The sequence below is a fragment of the Meles meles genome, chromosome X (genome assembly GCF_922984935.1).
Source record: "Meles meles chromosome X, mMelMel3.1 paternal haplotype, whole genome shotgun sequence".
Taxonomy (NCBI): Eukaryota; Metazoa; Chordata; class Mammalia; order Carnivora; family Mustelidae; genus Meles; species Meles meles.
Window position 1 is genome coordinate 128626091 of NC_060087.1, and position 13054 is coordinate 128639144.

The 13054-nt window shown below is 47.3% G+C and overlaps 1 protein-coding gene across 4 annotated transcripts in view; it reads left to right on the forward strand.

Moving 5' to 3' along the window:
• The window catches only part of MTM1 (myotubularin 1), a 95858-nt gene extending 83058 nt beyond the window's left edge, over positions 1-12800 (forward strand). For all 4 annotated transcript variants that reach the window (XM_045995088.1, XM_045995092.1, XM_045995090.1 and 1 more), the window contains 4 exons: positions 349-441; positions 954-1067; positions 4720-4896; positions 11077-12800. In XM_045995088.1, coding sequence (XP_045851044.1) covers positions 349-441; positions 954-1067; positions 4720-4896; positions 11077-11244 — 552 coding nt within the window. In that variant the 3' untranslated portion in view covers positions 11245-12800. The remainder of the gene's footprint in view (positions 1-348; positions 442-953; positions 1068-4719; positions 4897-11076) is intronic.
• The last annotated feature ends 254 nt before the right edge of the window (positions 12801-13054 follow it).

Here is a 13054-nt window from a genome sequence, read left to right on the forward strand (position 1 = left end):
GTCTTGTTCTTAAGAGAGAAAGAACTTCACTTACTAATGACCATACCATTTTGGACGTGGACTTGAGGCTTCGGCCGTGAGGGTTGGCCCCTCAGCACTGCTAACTTAACGGCAGGCTGAGCTGATGGCATTGGGATATTATAGATATTTATGCTTGAATTCCGGTATTTCTAAACCTTTGCACATTTCTATATTGCCAAGGAAAAACATACACCATTTACCCTCTGAGAAATTTGGCATTTGGAAAGCAGATTGATGAGTTGTATTGTCACAATTTGTGGGTTATATAAGCTTTCTCAGTTTTGTACCCGTAACTGAAAACAAATCATCTCCATCCATTCATTTCAGAGAATAGGTCATGGTGATAAAAACCATGCCGACGCCGACCGGTCTCCTATCTTCCTCCAGTTCATTGACTGTGTATGGCAGATGTCGAAACAGGTAAGGGATGTGTACGGGATAAAATTATGTTAGACTTCACGTTTAAGTATTTTGATCTAGTGTCCGGGATTTGCCTCACAGTACGCAGGGCAGAGATAGAGATGAAATGAGTCTGGCCCTGTGTGAATCACTGTTGAAGCTGGGTGGTGGGTACGTGGGGTTTGCGGTTTTATTCTCGCTGCTATTTATGCCTGGGATTTTCCGCAATGTTTTAAAAATTCAGTATTTAACTGCATCCTCTCTCCTAACGGAATCCCAACTCGTCTTTTCTGTTGCCTCGGGACCGGCCTATGCACATAGGACACCATCAGTGCTGGAACTACCCATGTGCCTTGTACACTCAGGAGAACCCAGAAAATCAGCTTGTTTTCCTCTTGATCCCTTTCCTTGACACTCCTTCGAACTCCTCAGTCCTGTGCTGATCACTGAGAAATGAGCTCTAGGGCGTATGCAGATGGCAGCCTCTGCTAGTCCCAAGTTTTCATGCTTTGTGGGCGTTTGTTTTTGTCTAGTTCCCTACAGCTTTTGAATTCAATGAACGATTTTTGATTACAATTCTGGATCATCTGTATAGTTGCCGGTTTGGGACTTTCTTATACAACTGTGAATCTGCGCGAGAAAAACAGGTGAGTGGAGATGCTCATTCTTTTAGTTAACTGTGTCTTGTCTTCCATGAAATAGAAAAAAAAATTATTTTTTTCGATAGCTTGGTTTGTAGGAAACGCAGAGGGTTTATTGAGTGTCTGGCATTTTCTGCGGGGGAGGGGGTTAGACTTTGACTTTGAGAGTAGGAATGACTTTAAAGGTATGTAAGGTCCCCCTCCCAAAACACCGTAAAAATGTCAGGAAAGGGCATTGTTTTAAAGGCATAAGCCTACAAGAACCGGGAAGATGAGAAAGGAGACATAGCCACCAAATTTGGGGACTCTGACAGAGGTTTCTTCACGAGAGAGCACGAGAGTGGGCTGGGGACCTGCGTGTCATCACAGGGTGAGGTGAATGGCAGTGAACCCCAGCTGGCAGTTCCTCAGAAGCTCAGCAGAGAGTTGTCCCGTGACCCGGCAAGTCCGCTCCCAGGCACATACCCAAGGGCAATGAAAACAGTTGAAGCGAAAGCACACAGATGTTCAAAGTGCTCAAAGGTGGCAACAACCCGGGCCCGTCCACCGATGACAGGATGAACTGAATGCAACCTAGCCACACGCCGGACTAGCAAAAGGAAGGAAGTTGTGCCCCAGGCTACAGTGTAGACAAACCTTGAAAACACACTCATGAGGGGAGCCAGATGCAAAAGCTCACAGATGGCATGAATCCATTGCTAGGAAATGTCCAGAATAACAAGGACATCGGGGCAGAAAGCAGATGAGTGTTTCGGGGGGGCCTGGCGGGAGGGGAGAATGCGGAATGCGTGCTCAGTGGGTATGAGTATTCCATTTGGGGTGCCGAAGATCTCTCAGAACTGGGGGGGGGGGGCGGTGACACAACTGAATTGTAGACTTCAAAGTGGTGAATTTTACAGTACGTGAACCCCGCCTCGATTAAAAAAAAAAAAAGTCATCTCTGGGGAAACGGACTAGCCCAAGAGAGGAAGGACCGAAAGATACCAGCACCTGCGTTTCCCCACAGCGCGGCTCACGTCGCCAAGCCTCATGGTCCCAGAGCTTCCAGTCGGCTCTTCAGTGCTCGCCTCTTAAGTACTAGCGGATAGCCCAGAGGGAGAGAAGCCACTTGGACAGAATGGCTACCAGGTAGGGAGGGGAGAGATGTAGACAGACAGCTAGCATCAAATACCCCAGAAAGATAAGTAAATGTTGGTACCGTGATGTAGTAACAGGATATTGTTTGGGAAGACTGTAGAGATCAGAAAACAACTTGAAATGAAAAGAGGTTAAAAATCCAGAAGAAGAGTTGAAAGGTGAAGTGGAAATCTAGAGACAGAGATAGAAGATGGAACGAAGGTCAGCAAACTAGAGGACCTGTCCTGGAGTCCAATATCCAGATAATAGGGCTTCCAGAAAGAGAAAATGGGGAGACCCGAGAGCAGGAGGTCACTGAAATAATTTGAGAATATTTCCCAGGATTGAAGTATGTAAGTTTCCACACTGAAAGGCCTGCCACGTGCCCAAGCATGGTGGACCAAAACAGGCCCGAGCTAAGGCCCGTCTTTGTGAGGTTTCAGAACACCAGGGACAAAGAAAAGATACTTCAAGCTTCCAGACAGAAAAGGAATGGGTCATTTGCAAAGAAACAGATCAAGAAGGCAAAATCCTTTAATGGCGGTATTGAAAGCTGGAAGTCAGTAGAGCATTGCCTTCAGAATTTTAATGGAAGATGGTTTCAACCTAGAATTCTCTAGCCACTGAACTGTCAACCAGCTCTTTAGGCAGACCAAAGATATTCTCAGACATGCATGGCACCAAGAGTTCCCTCCTACACCAAACCATTTCTCCTGGAGTGTTGGAAGAGTTTCCTCCCACACCAAACCATTTCTCTGGAAGCTCCTGGGGTATTGGCTCCATGCAAACAAGAAAGAAGACTGTGGAACTCAGGAAGCCGGAGCTGCAGGAGAAAAGCAACAGGGGATGCTTGGGGCGAAACAGAGAAGCCATTGTAGGCGTGTGGCTGGCTTTCCCCTGAGGAGGAAACGGGGAGTGCCTGGGGTGCTAAGTGTCTTGACAGAAGTTTGAGATGTTGGAGGAAGAGTTGGGGGCTAAATTCACAGTAAATGCCAAGAACAGATAATAGGATACGCAGAATAGATGGTGGTTAGATGGAGGGAAGACGACAAAATTCGCGTAGGAGAAGAAGTCACAGAAAGGGACCGCAGGGCCTGCCTGAAAGTAGTATTTGCTTCGTCACAGGGATCTGGACACTAAATGTCAGCCTCCTGAAAGCCATGCTTCCTGCTGGGAGTACAGGGTGGGACAGAGAGCGCGAGTGCCCAGAGCTGCACGGTCCCCCGGCTGGCAGGGAAAGCATATTATTTAGAGATACGGAGGTTAAGTACCAGACAGTCAAAGCAATCAACTTAAAAATATCAAACACTGTTGCTTGTGGGGAGCTGAGAGATAGCTGAGGGTTTTTTTTTTCTTTTTTATCCATAACAAACCTGTGCACGCTATATGACTTTTTAAACTATGTGCACGCAGGGGCACTTGGTGCCTCAGTTGTTAACTGCCTGTCTTCGGCTCAGGTCAGGATCCCAGGGTCCTGGGCTCAAGCCCTGCACTGGGCTCTCTGCTCGGCGGGAAGCCTGCTTCTCCCTCTCCCACTCCCCCTGCTTGTGTTCCCTCTCTCGTGTCTCTCTCTGTCAAATAAATAAAATCTCTTAAAAATTATTAAACTATGTGCATGGATAAAACTAAAAGCAAGCATGCAAATGAACACAACCCAGTATAGCTTGAGGCATCGGAAAGGTACCAATGAATGAAGTTTGAGGTGGATTCCAAGGAAGACAAATTTACACTGCCGTATTTCTTGTTCACATTAATGAAATATATGTGTTAAAGACATTTCTTCAGTCACTTATTTCAAGCCATTCTTTTTTAGCTCCCAGTTTTAGCTCTTTGGTCCTTGCTTATTGAAGTTGTTACTGGGAAGAGTCTCAAAGTCTGCCTTTGGTAATTTTAACAATTATACCTTTTATTTCCCAAGCTTTAGGGTTTTTTTTTCTAGTTTATGCTCAAAATCAGTAAAGATCTCTAAAAAACAGTGAAACCATGGATCTCTGCATGAGATCATGGACACCAAGTGAGAAAGTAACGATTCAGGGAAGTCAGTTACCCAGGTGTCAGCGTGATAGCGAGCGAACATCTGGATGCTTGGTTAAAAACAGCTTTCTATCTGGGTCCCTACTGTCAAGCAGGCACAGGTTAAGATTTTACAGTTCTAACATATACAGAAATGAAGAAAGCCGACAGGATTGTGTGATCGTTGTTCTTTCTGCTGAACTACAAAGAGCATACTGCCCATATGTTCCCAGATGTTTTACCTAGCCAGGAAGAGTCGTCTTAGCTCAGTGAATTAACATTTAATGAGACAGCGTCCTGCTCCTCTGTCTTCTGGCAGAAACAGTGGCTCTCCAGCTAGGCCATGATCTCTGCAAATATCAGTAAGCGGCTGCCGAACACTCATGGCCCATGAGGCTTCTTGAGTTATTGTGGGGCGAACGTAAATGTTTGATTCGAGTTGAGGCTCAGCTGCGGGGCCGTGGGCCGAAGGATGGTTTGTCTGCTTGTGTGTTTTGACTTCAGCTTCCTGCTTTCTCGCTCTCCCTAGAAAGTCACAGAACGAACGGTATCTTTGTGGTCCCTGATCAACAGTAATAAGGACAAGTACAAAAATCCCTTCTATACTAAAGAGATCAATCGAGTTTTATACCCAGTTGCCAGTATGCGTCACTTGGAGCTTTGGGTGAATTACTACATTAGATGGAACCCCAGAATCAAGCAACAAGTAAGTGAAGGGAGGTTGTTAAAAGGCTATTAATAGAGTCTGACTTTGGATTTAGATAATGTTATTCAATAGTGCTTTTGTTTTAATATCATGAGAGGGGAAATGAACTAAAAAAAATCACACTTGTTTTCAAATGCAACTTTAATTAAATTTTGTTTTTAATTATTAAGCCACTTTGGTTATTAAACTTCGATTCTTTTATATATATATTTTATTTTATTTTATTTTTACAAAAATGTAAACTGGAAGCTCTGGAGAAGTTTTGGGTTTTGGTTGCCAAGGATCTGCTTCAATTAGTGGACACTGTTACACATAATAAGACAATTCTTTCCAGTGAGTGGACTTAGAGGAAACAAAGCAGTTTCTTCTGTCTGCTTCACGTGTCTGTACCGGGTCAGCTCACATCAAAGTGCTCTTCACTGAGGACCTTCGCTTCTGAAGTAAAGATAATTGATCTGTCGGCAGGTAGTACACTCGGTTGGCCATTTAGCAACCAAAAAGGGAAATAATGATTTTTGCGGCGAAAAAGTCCATATCTTGTTGAAGACACACTCGGGCTTTCCACTCTCCCACTTGCACTCCATCCGGAAGCGGACGGGAAGCGCAGCCTGTGTGTGTAAGGGCTCAGGAGGGCCTCCGGTCTGTGACTTGTTTGAAGCACTGTCAATATTCCATATTTGCAGCTGCTCCTTTGTGAAGGTTCGCACCTTCTCCTGTGGTTTGGGTGGCGGGCTACCTGTTCGCGCGGGCCAGTCTTGCAGAACTGCCAGCTTTTATCCCACTAGAAATTGCGGGCCGACGGCCGGGCCCGGGCGCTGCGCTCTGTCTCTTAGACTGCTGATCCCACTCAGGCAGCTGGCCGCACGCCAGGCTGTGCCCTCTCCCCCCGCTGGGGACTGCCCGCTTCAAGCCGGCATTCTCGTTTCAAGGTCTCTGCTGCTCCCGTGAAAGGCTTCTGCCATTCAGGAATGGTGGAAGTGTGTAATCTCTCGGAAAGCGACAGATTTCAGGACTTGAGAACGCTCGATTGTTTAGGTGGGGATTTGAGAAGCACAGTGAGGGAATTTATGTAGCAGTCATTCTAGCCTTTGGAATATCAAATAAAGAGGAAACGGGCATTTTGCCAGGGTTCTAACTGCTGTTACAGGGGGCATGTTCCTTTTCTAATAAAAAAAAAAAAATACATATATATTGGGGCACCTGGGCGGCTCAGTGGCTTAAGCCTATGCCTTCTGCTTGATCCCAGGATTGTGGGAAGGAGCCCTGCATCAGGCTCTCTGCTCAGCAGGGAGCCTGCTTCCCCCCCCACTTTCTGCCTGCCTCTCTGCCTACTTGTGATCTCTCTCTCTCTGTGTCAAATAAATAAATAAAATCTTTTTTTAAAAATACATATATATTATATAGATATGCAATGTCTCCTATAAATTGATCCTTTTCTGTATTTATTGTGACTTTTTTGAAAACATTAGTAATTAGAAAATATTGGTAATTTCTGTACAGATTCTTTAATCTCCCCTCACCCGTTTGTACTGGAGAAATTCTTAAAATTCAAAGAATTTAGAGCAATTCGCTTCTGAACATATAAAGGTAATAATTGTGTGATAAGTAGGAAAGAAATCATTAGAATAACTTACTACAGTGTATCTACCCCTTTATTTTTGTAGAGCTGAGCAAAATGGACCTGGGCCAGATAGGAACACGCATTTCTATTTTGAGACAGTAATTGGTCTGTATTATGATCTGTGAAATTTACTCAAAAAGGAAAGTAACTTATCCTTTCTATATAGATTTTCAGAATGTGGAGGGTACTACATGTATCTTTGTATTCTCAGGGCTGTGGGAGGGTGGACACAGAGATTAAGAAGAGGTCATCTCTGGCCCCAGGAGCTCCCAGGCTGACGGGGGAGCCTAGGAACATGAGCCGATGATGATAGTGCTCAGGGAAAAATGTCATAATGGAAGTGTGAATTAAATGCATTGCATTTCCTTAAAGATCTCCCGTAGAACATTATTTCATACAGAAATAGATTTAAATCGGATCACGTAGGACTTTTTAAATTATAAAATGTAAACCTCAAGGAATATACTTAACCACTTAAAAGTTCAATTGTTGTTCAGTTGTGTGGCCCAGTTGGTATACAGACAGTTACCGGGTACCTGTCGTATATATACGAGCAGTACTGAAAGCAACAAAAGCAGATACAGCCCGTCCCTCTCATGAGCTCTGGCCTAGAAGAAGGAAGGGTTCGTGTGCATTTTAAAAGCAAGAACCACCAATCGTTGCTGCGACATAAAGACTCAGTGGAGTTGGTGGAAAGAGCAATGCTTACCTTTGAAGAGCTATGGGGAAGCCCATCTGGTGCATGTATGGAGTCAAGGGAGTTGCTCATCCCGGAAGCGGAAGTATCCCGCAAGTCCTGTTAGGAGCCTGAATGAGGCGGCCCAGGCCTCGGGCCGCCGGGGAGCCTCTCTTGGACTCCCACAGCTGCTGAGCAGGCTCACACTGCCGCCCTCCTGTCTTTGCACTGCGATCGCCAAAGCATGAGAACAGGGGCAGTCAGATCGAAACAGGCTGACCCGTGTGGTGCTTAAGTCATTTCTGAGGGGAGCGCCAAAAGGAATGTGACCCTAAAAACCGCCCGAAGGCCATGATGCTTCCTCCCGTCGCTAGCTGTACTGTGCTGTGCGGAGCACGTGCTGGGTTCCACGTTCGGTCCCGGGGGAGGGGCTGGGCTGTGCCTTTGCAGCCACTTGACTTTCAGCTTCATTTCTTGTAATTTTGTGTTTTGGACTCTTTCCTTGTATCCTCTCAATGGTTTGTGTTTTTCTGTAGGCTAATGGCTTCTGGGTATTTTGTACCCATCAGCAGACTGAATTCTCTTTATTCAGAATCATTCCTCAGTCTACTCTCTTGAGATTTCTAATTATACAGCCTTGTCATCTACAAAAGTGGTTTTTACCTCTGATTCCTTTTTCTTGTCTAATTGTCCTTGCTGGCATAGTAACAAACTGATTCTGGTAGTCATCTGAAAAAAAGCGGAATTTTAAAAATAGCCAGGACAGCTTTGGAGGAGAATATCGAGGAAGAACTTGCCCTGCTCTTTGCAGGGGTCGAGCCTGGAAGCAGACAGCGCAGGCGGGGAGCCCCGGTAGGTGATGCAGAGGGCAGAGGACGGATCGTCCTTGCACGGCAGATCAAAGTGGACATGTCTAAAATGGATCCGCTGGTCCCCAGAACCTATCCCTGCTGCCATCTTTCCCATTTCGGCTCTTGGCCACTCCTTCCTAGTCGCTGTGGCTAGAAACCAGGGAGCCCTCCTCGACTCCCTTCTCTCTTGCACCCCTTTATGTGGTCTGTCAGCGGAGCCTGCTGGACTTGACCTCCAAAACCCATATGACCCTAGACCCTCCGTACCAGTCCTCCCGCTGCTGGCCTGGTGCGGGCCGTGCGGTGCTGCCTGACTTCTAGCTGGATGCCGGAACTCCACCCTTCCTTCCCTGCAGTCTGTTCTCAACATGGTAGCCAGAGCGGTCCTGGCAAATAAAGCCCGTCCCAGATCCCACCGCCCCTCCACTCAAAACTGTCCCGGGAGCTGCTCGGCTCACCCGACACCAAAGCCCAGGTCCCTGCAGTGGTTTCCACGGCCTGATGTGGCGCCCCGCCAGCCCTGCCCCTCTTACCCTGCTCTGCTTCCAGAGTGTTCCTCACCCATGAACAGCCCCTGTCACTCAGACTTGTGGTATTCTTCATTTGTCTGTCTCCCTCTGCTGGAAGGAAAATGCCATAAAAATGGGGATTTGGGCCTCTTCCTTCACCAAGGGGTCCCAAGTGCCCAGAACAGCGGCTGCCCGCAGCGGAATACACAGAGAAAAATGGACGAAAGACAGTAGCCGGTTGTGCACAGTGCCTGCTGGGTGTCAATACACTCTACCAAGCACCCCTGCTCTTTTTTTAAAAAAAATTAAATTTATTTGAGAGCATGAGAGAGAGTGCCCATGCAGGGAGAGCAGAGGGAGAGGGAGAAGCCGACTCCCCGCTGAGCGGGGAGCCCGATGCAATGCGGGGCTCTATCCCAGGACCCCAGGATCTTGACCTGAGCCAAAGGCAGACACTTAACTGACTGAGCCACCCAGGCGCCCCCAAGTATTCCTGTTCTAATGCCTCGCATGCCTTTCTGGAAAACTTCACATTCTGCGGTCACAGTAAAGGAATAGGGCTTACAGGAAGACTAGGATTAGGAGCAAGGAGGAGACCTCTTCTAGCCTGTGGACGTTTGTAACTAGAGCTCTAATGGACACACCGGTGCGGGCCCCTGGCTGGCTCAGTCGGTAGAGCAAGCAACTCTTGGTCTCAGGGTTGTGAGTTCAAGCCCCGCTCTGGATGTAGAGGTGACTTAAAATCTTTAAAAAAAGAAAGAAAAGAAAAAGAAACCCCAGTGCCACTAGAAATGCATGGCATTTTTCCCTGGCCTCCGTCAACCACTCCTTGGCAGACGCTGGGGTGGGCTGGTGTCCCCCCAAAAGACATGTTTACTCTGAAGCTGGAATGTGACCTTATTTGGGAAAGGGGTCTTTAGAGGCGTTACTTAGTTAAAGATCTGAAGATGCCATCCTCCTGGATTTGGAGTGGGTCCTACATCGTGTGACAGGGGTCCTTAAAAGAGAAAACGGAAGGGGATTTGAGCCACAGACACTGGTGGAGAGAAGGCCCTCTCTCCTGTCTCCTGTCTCCTGTGAAGACAGGCGGCGGCAAGGATGTGGCCATAAGCCAAGGACACCTGGTGCCACTGGAAGCTGGAAGAGCGAGGAAGGAGCATCCCCTGGAGGCCCCAGAGGCAGCACAGTGCCCCTGTTGTGTTAAGCACTGCCGCTGTCCCCCGGGTTGTGCTCACTTGCTGTGGCAGCCCCAGGAAGCTCAGACATAGTCTTAACCCCCGGGGCTCCCGCGCCCTCCTCAAGGCCATGACCCGGCCCGCTGTCCTCCACACTATGGGCCCAGGCCAGGGCACGGCCTGCTTCATCAGCGCCGCCTCCACAACTCCCTTGTTGGGGCCCAGAGCCTAACGGGTAGAAAGCAGGATGGTCCCAGAAGCCACTGGTGCCGAAGGAATGGACTTTTTGGTCTTTTTCTTAATGGGAGAACGGAGAGCAACTATAAAACGCCTGTTAGGAGCGAATCGAGGCCAGGTGGGGGAGCCGGGAAGGGATGTCCATACATTGTCTTCACTGCTCAAGCTTTCTAGAAGCTTGCGTTTGATCACCCCAACACGCTGGTGAGAGAGCCTCCGGGGGGCTATCGTGTCACGTGTCTTGGCCCGCGTGGGTGACGGCATTAGTGCACATCTGTGTCAAGGCTCGCTGAGCTGACCATTTCGAGATTTGTTTGCATTCCCGGTGTAATGTATACAGCCGTACAGGAGTTCAAAGAGTTGGTGTGCTGGGGAGAATCACATTCTGTCCCCGCGTGACTTCTAACCTCTGGAGTGCCGCGAGACCCCCACTGACCCGTGAAGGAAAGGGGCGGCACGGCGAAACCGACCATGAGGGCTGACCTCGCTCTGCCGGCCGCCCCGTGAGGTCTGTGCCGGCCGCACTCCGTCTCCCTGGCAGGGAGGTGCAGGCTCTCGGGTTAAGTCCTCTGACTGCTGAGCGGCAGACCCGAGCTTCGCCCGGAGGCTAACGGGCCTGGGACTCCCGACTCTCCATCGCTGCGGGAGTGCGGAGATGAGCTGTGCCTTATTCACTTGGGGACTCAGCTGGGCTCGAGCGCAGAGACACGGGTCCGGACGCCAGTCGATACAGACAGGATACAGAAGAACACCGTCAACGGAGGCCTCGACAAGAGAGACGAGAACGGCGTGCTTCGCTTCCCGATACTCACGTATAGGAAAAGTGTCACGAGTCTACACGGGGAAGAAGGCCACACGCCTACTGGAGGAGAGTTGTGGCCTCCGGAAACGAAAGAGCAGTGGGCTTGGGGCCGGAGCACGTAGGAGACTGGAGCCGTGTCTGGGTAGATAAACCTTAAAAAGATGGTGAGGCAAATGCGTGGCTTATGCCTTGGTGGCGAAGAGCTGGGTGTTTCACCCTTTGTACTTTTCTGTATTTTTGACCAACACTGAAGGTCAGTCCAGGGGTTTCCTGGGAAAAGCCCTAATGCCTGTCTATGCTTCTTTGCAGCAGCCCAACCCCGTGGAGCAGCGCTACGTGGAGCTCTTGGCCTTGCGCGACGAATACATACAGCGGCTCGAGGAACTGCAGCTCGCCAGCTCGGCCAAGCTCTCCGACCCCTCGACCTCGCCGTCCGGTCCTTCCCAGATGAGGCCCCACGTGCACACTCACTTCTAGGAGGGAGCCCCGGTGCTGCGCCAGAGCTCCGGGTAGAGGAGAGACTTGACTTTCACTTGGGGGCCTCTGTACAAAGTAGATTAAAACATTTGCCTCCTTGTAGAACTTGAACTAACATAATCTTAAACTCTTGAATATGTGCCTTCTAGAATACATATTACAAGAAAACTAGTGTCTACAGGGCAATCAGAAGAAAGGAGCCAAGATGGGGTTGTGGAAAATCCTGACACCTTTCAAGGACAGTTTTTGAAAGAGTAAATTGAAATTGAGTTGACCTCTTTCGAAATACTGTGTCTACAATGTGTATCTTGTGGGCCTAATTGGAATGACATTATTTTAAACTGAAGTGAAACAAAATAGGTTTGTGAACCGGATTTTCCTTGGGCTGCTTCTCATAGTTGCTTGGTGTAAAACGAGCCCAAATGTGAGAGATGTTGTTGCCAAAACCAAATCGAGCTCATCCTCTGAGGCATCATCCAAAAGCAAGGTGTTGAAATAATTGCCAAACTTTATACCATCGTGAGTGGTGGCTTAAAGAGAAATAGCTGTGTAGATGAGTTTTTCGTTCTTTTGAAATTTTGGAATCTGAAGTGTTTTCCCGTAATTTTCAAGAGGAGCATATTTTTATATTACACTGATGGGGCCCAGTCGAATATGATTTGATTTTTTTTTAACTTTTTGCCAGTTCTGTTTTCTAAGTTCTTCTATCAGCTTGCCTGAAATTCTGACCCATTTTCAGGTTGTGGAAAAGCCCTTAGCACTCTCGGAAGATGTCGGGGGCGCTGTGCTGCTTAGGTGAATGTTTTAGCAAACGTCGCTCTAGTCCGACCAGCTTATCTGCCAAAGCGTAGGGCTGGCCATCTACGATGCATGAGCTGTCGCTAGAGCATCGTCCTTTGAAATCGAAGCCGCAGATGTACATTTGTCGAGCGTGCGTGGTGTTGGCTGCCCCTCCCCCCAAGTGTGCATTAAACTGGTTCTACACATTTTTACTTGAAATGTACCCGGCAGTTTGTGTTTTCAGGTTTTGGGGGAGTTTTGTTTTGTTTTTGTTTCTGTTTTTTGTTTTTGTTTTTGTTTTATAGTCGTAGTGCTAGTGGTAAATGAAGTTTCAAATACAGTTCTATTTGATATCTGAACTAATTCATTTAGTTACGTATATTTGTAAAAGTTAAGGCTAGAGTTAAAAGAATTAATGTTTTCCAGTGATTTGTAAAGGACTATTTATAGCTAATATGGTTTTGTTTTCAATGAATTAAGAGAGATTAAATATATCTTTGTAAATTATTTTATGTCACAGCTTAATTGGTCTACCAAATAAGACATCTCAAATACAGTAGTATCATGTATAAATTTTGTATGTATAAGAAATTTTATTAGACATTCTCTTGCTTTTTGTAAACGCTGTAAATATTTCATAAATTAACAAAGTGTCACTCCATAAAAAGAAAAAAGCGAATACTAATAGCTTAAAGGATTTTGTGAAATGTTGTGAAAATCATCATGACAATAATGACTAAAGACCTGCTGTAATAAATGTATTAACTAAAATCGCACTCTGTTTTCGGGCTGTAACCGTGTGTGTGTTGTTGGGGGAGGTAATGGGTGTCTTCTTTTCTGCCTCTACGTCACATGCTCTTGGTCGTACTAGCAACTTGCAGGGCTCTCCCCAGACTGCAGCAGTATGGCACATTTGACTGAATTAACAGTGCCAAGTTTAAGCCGTAGCTGTCTTAACGTCCGGAGAGCTTCCGCGAAAGAGCCAGGGTACATGGACGCGAGACATTAGACTCCGGATGCAGAACACAGC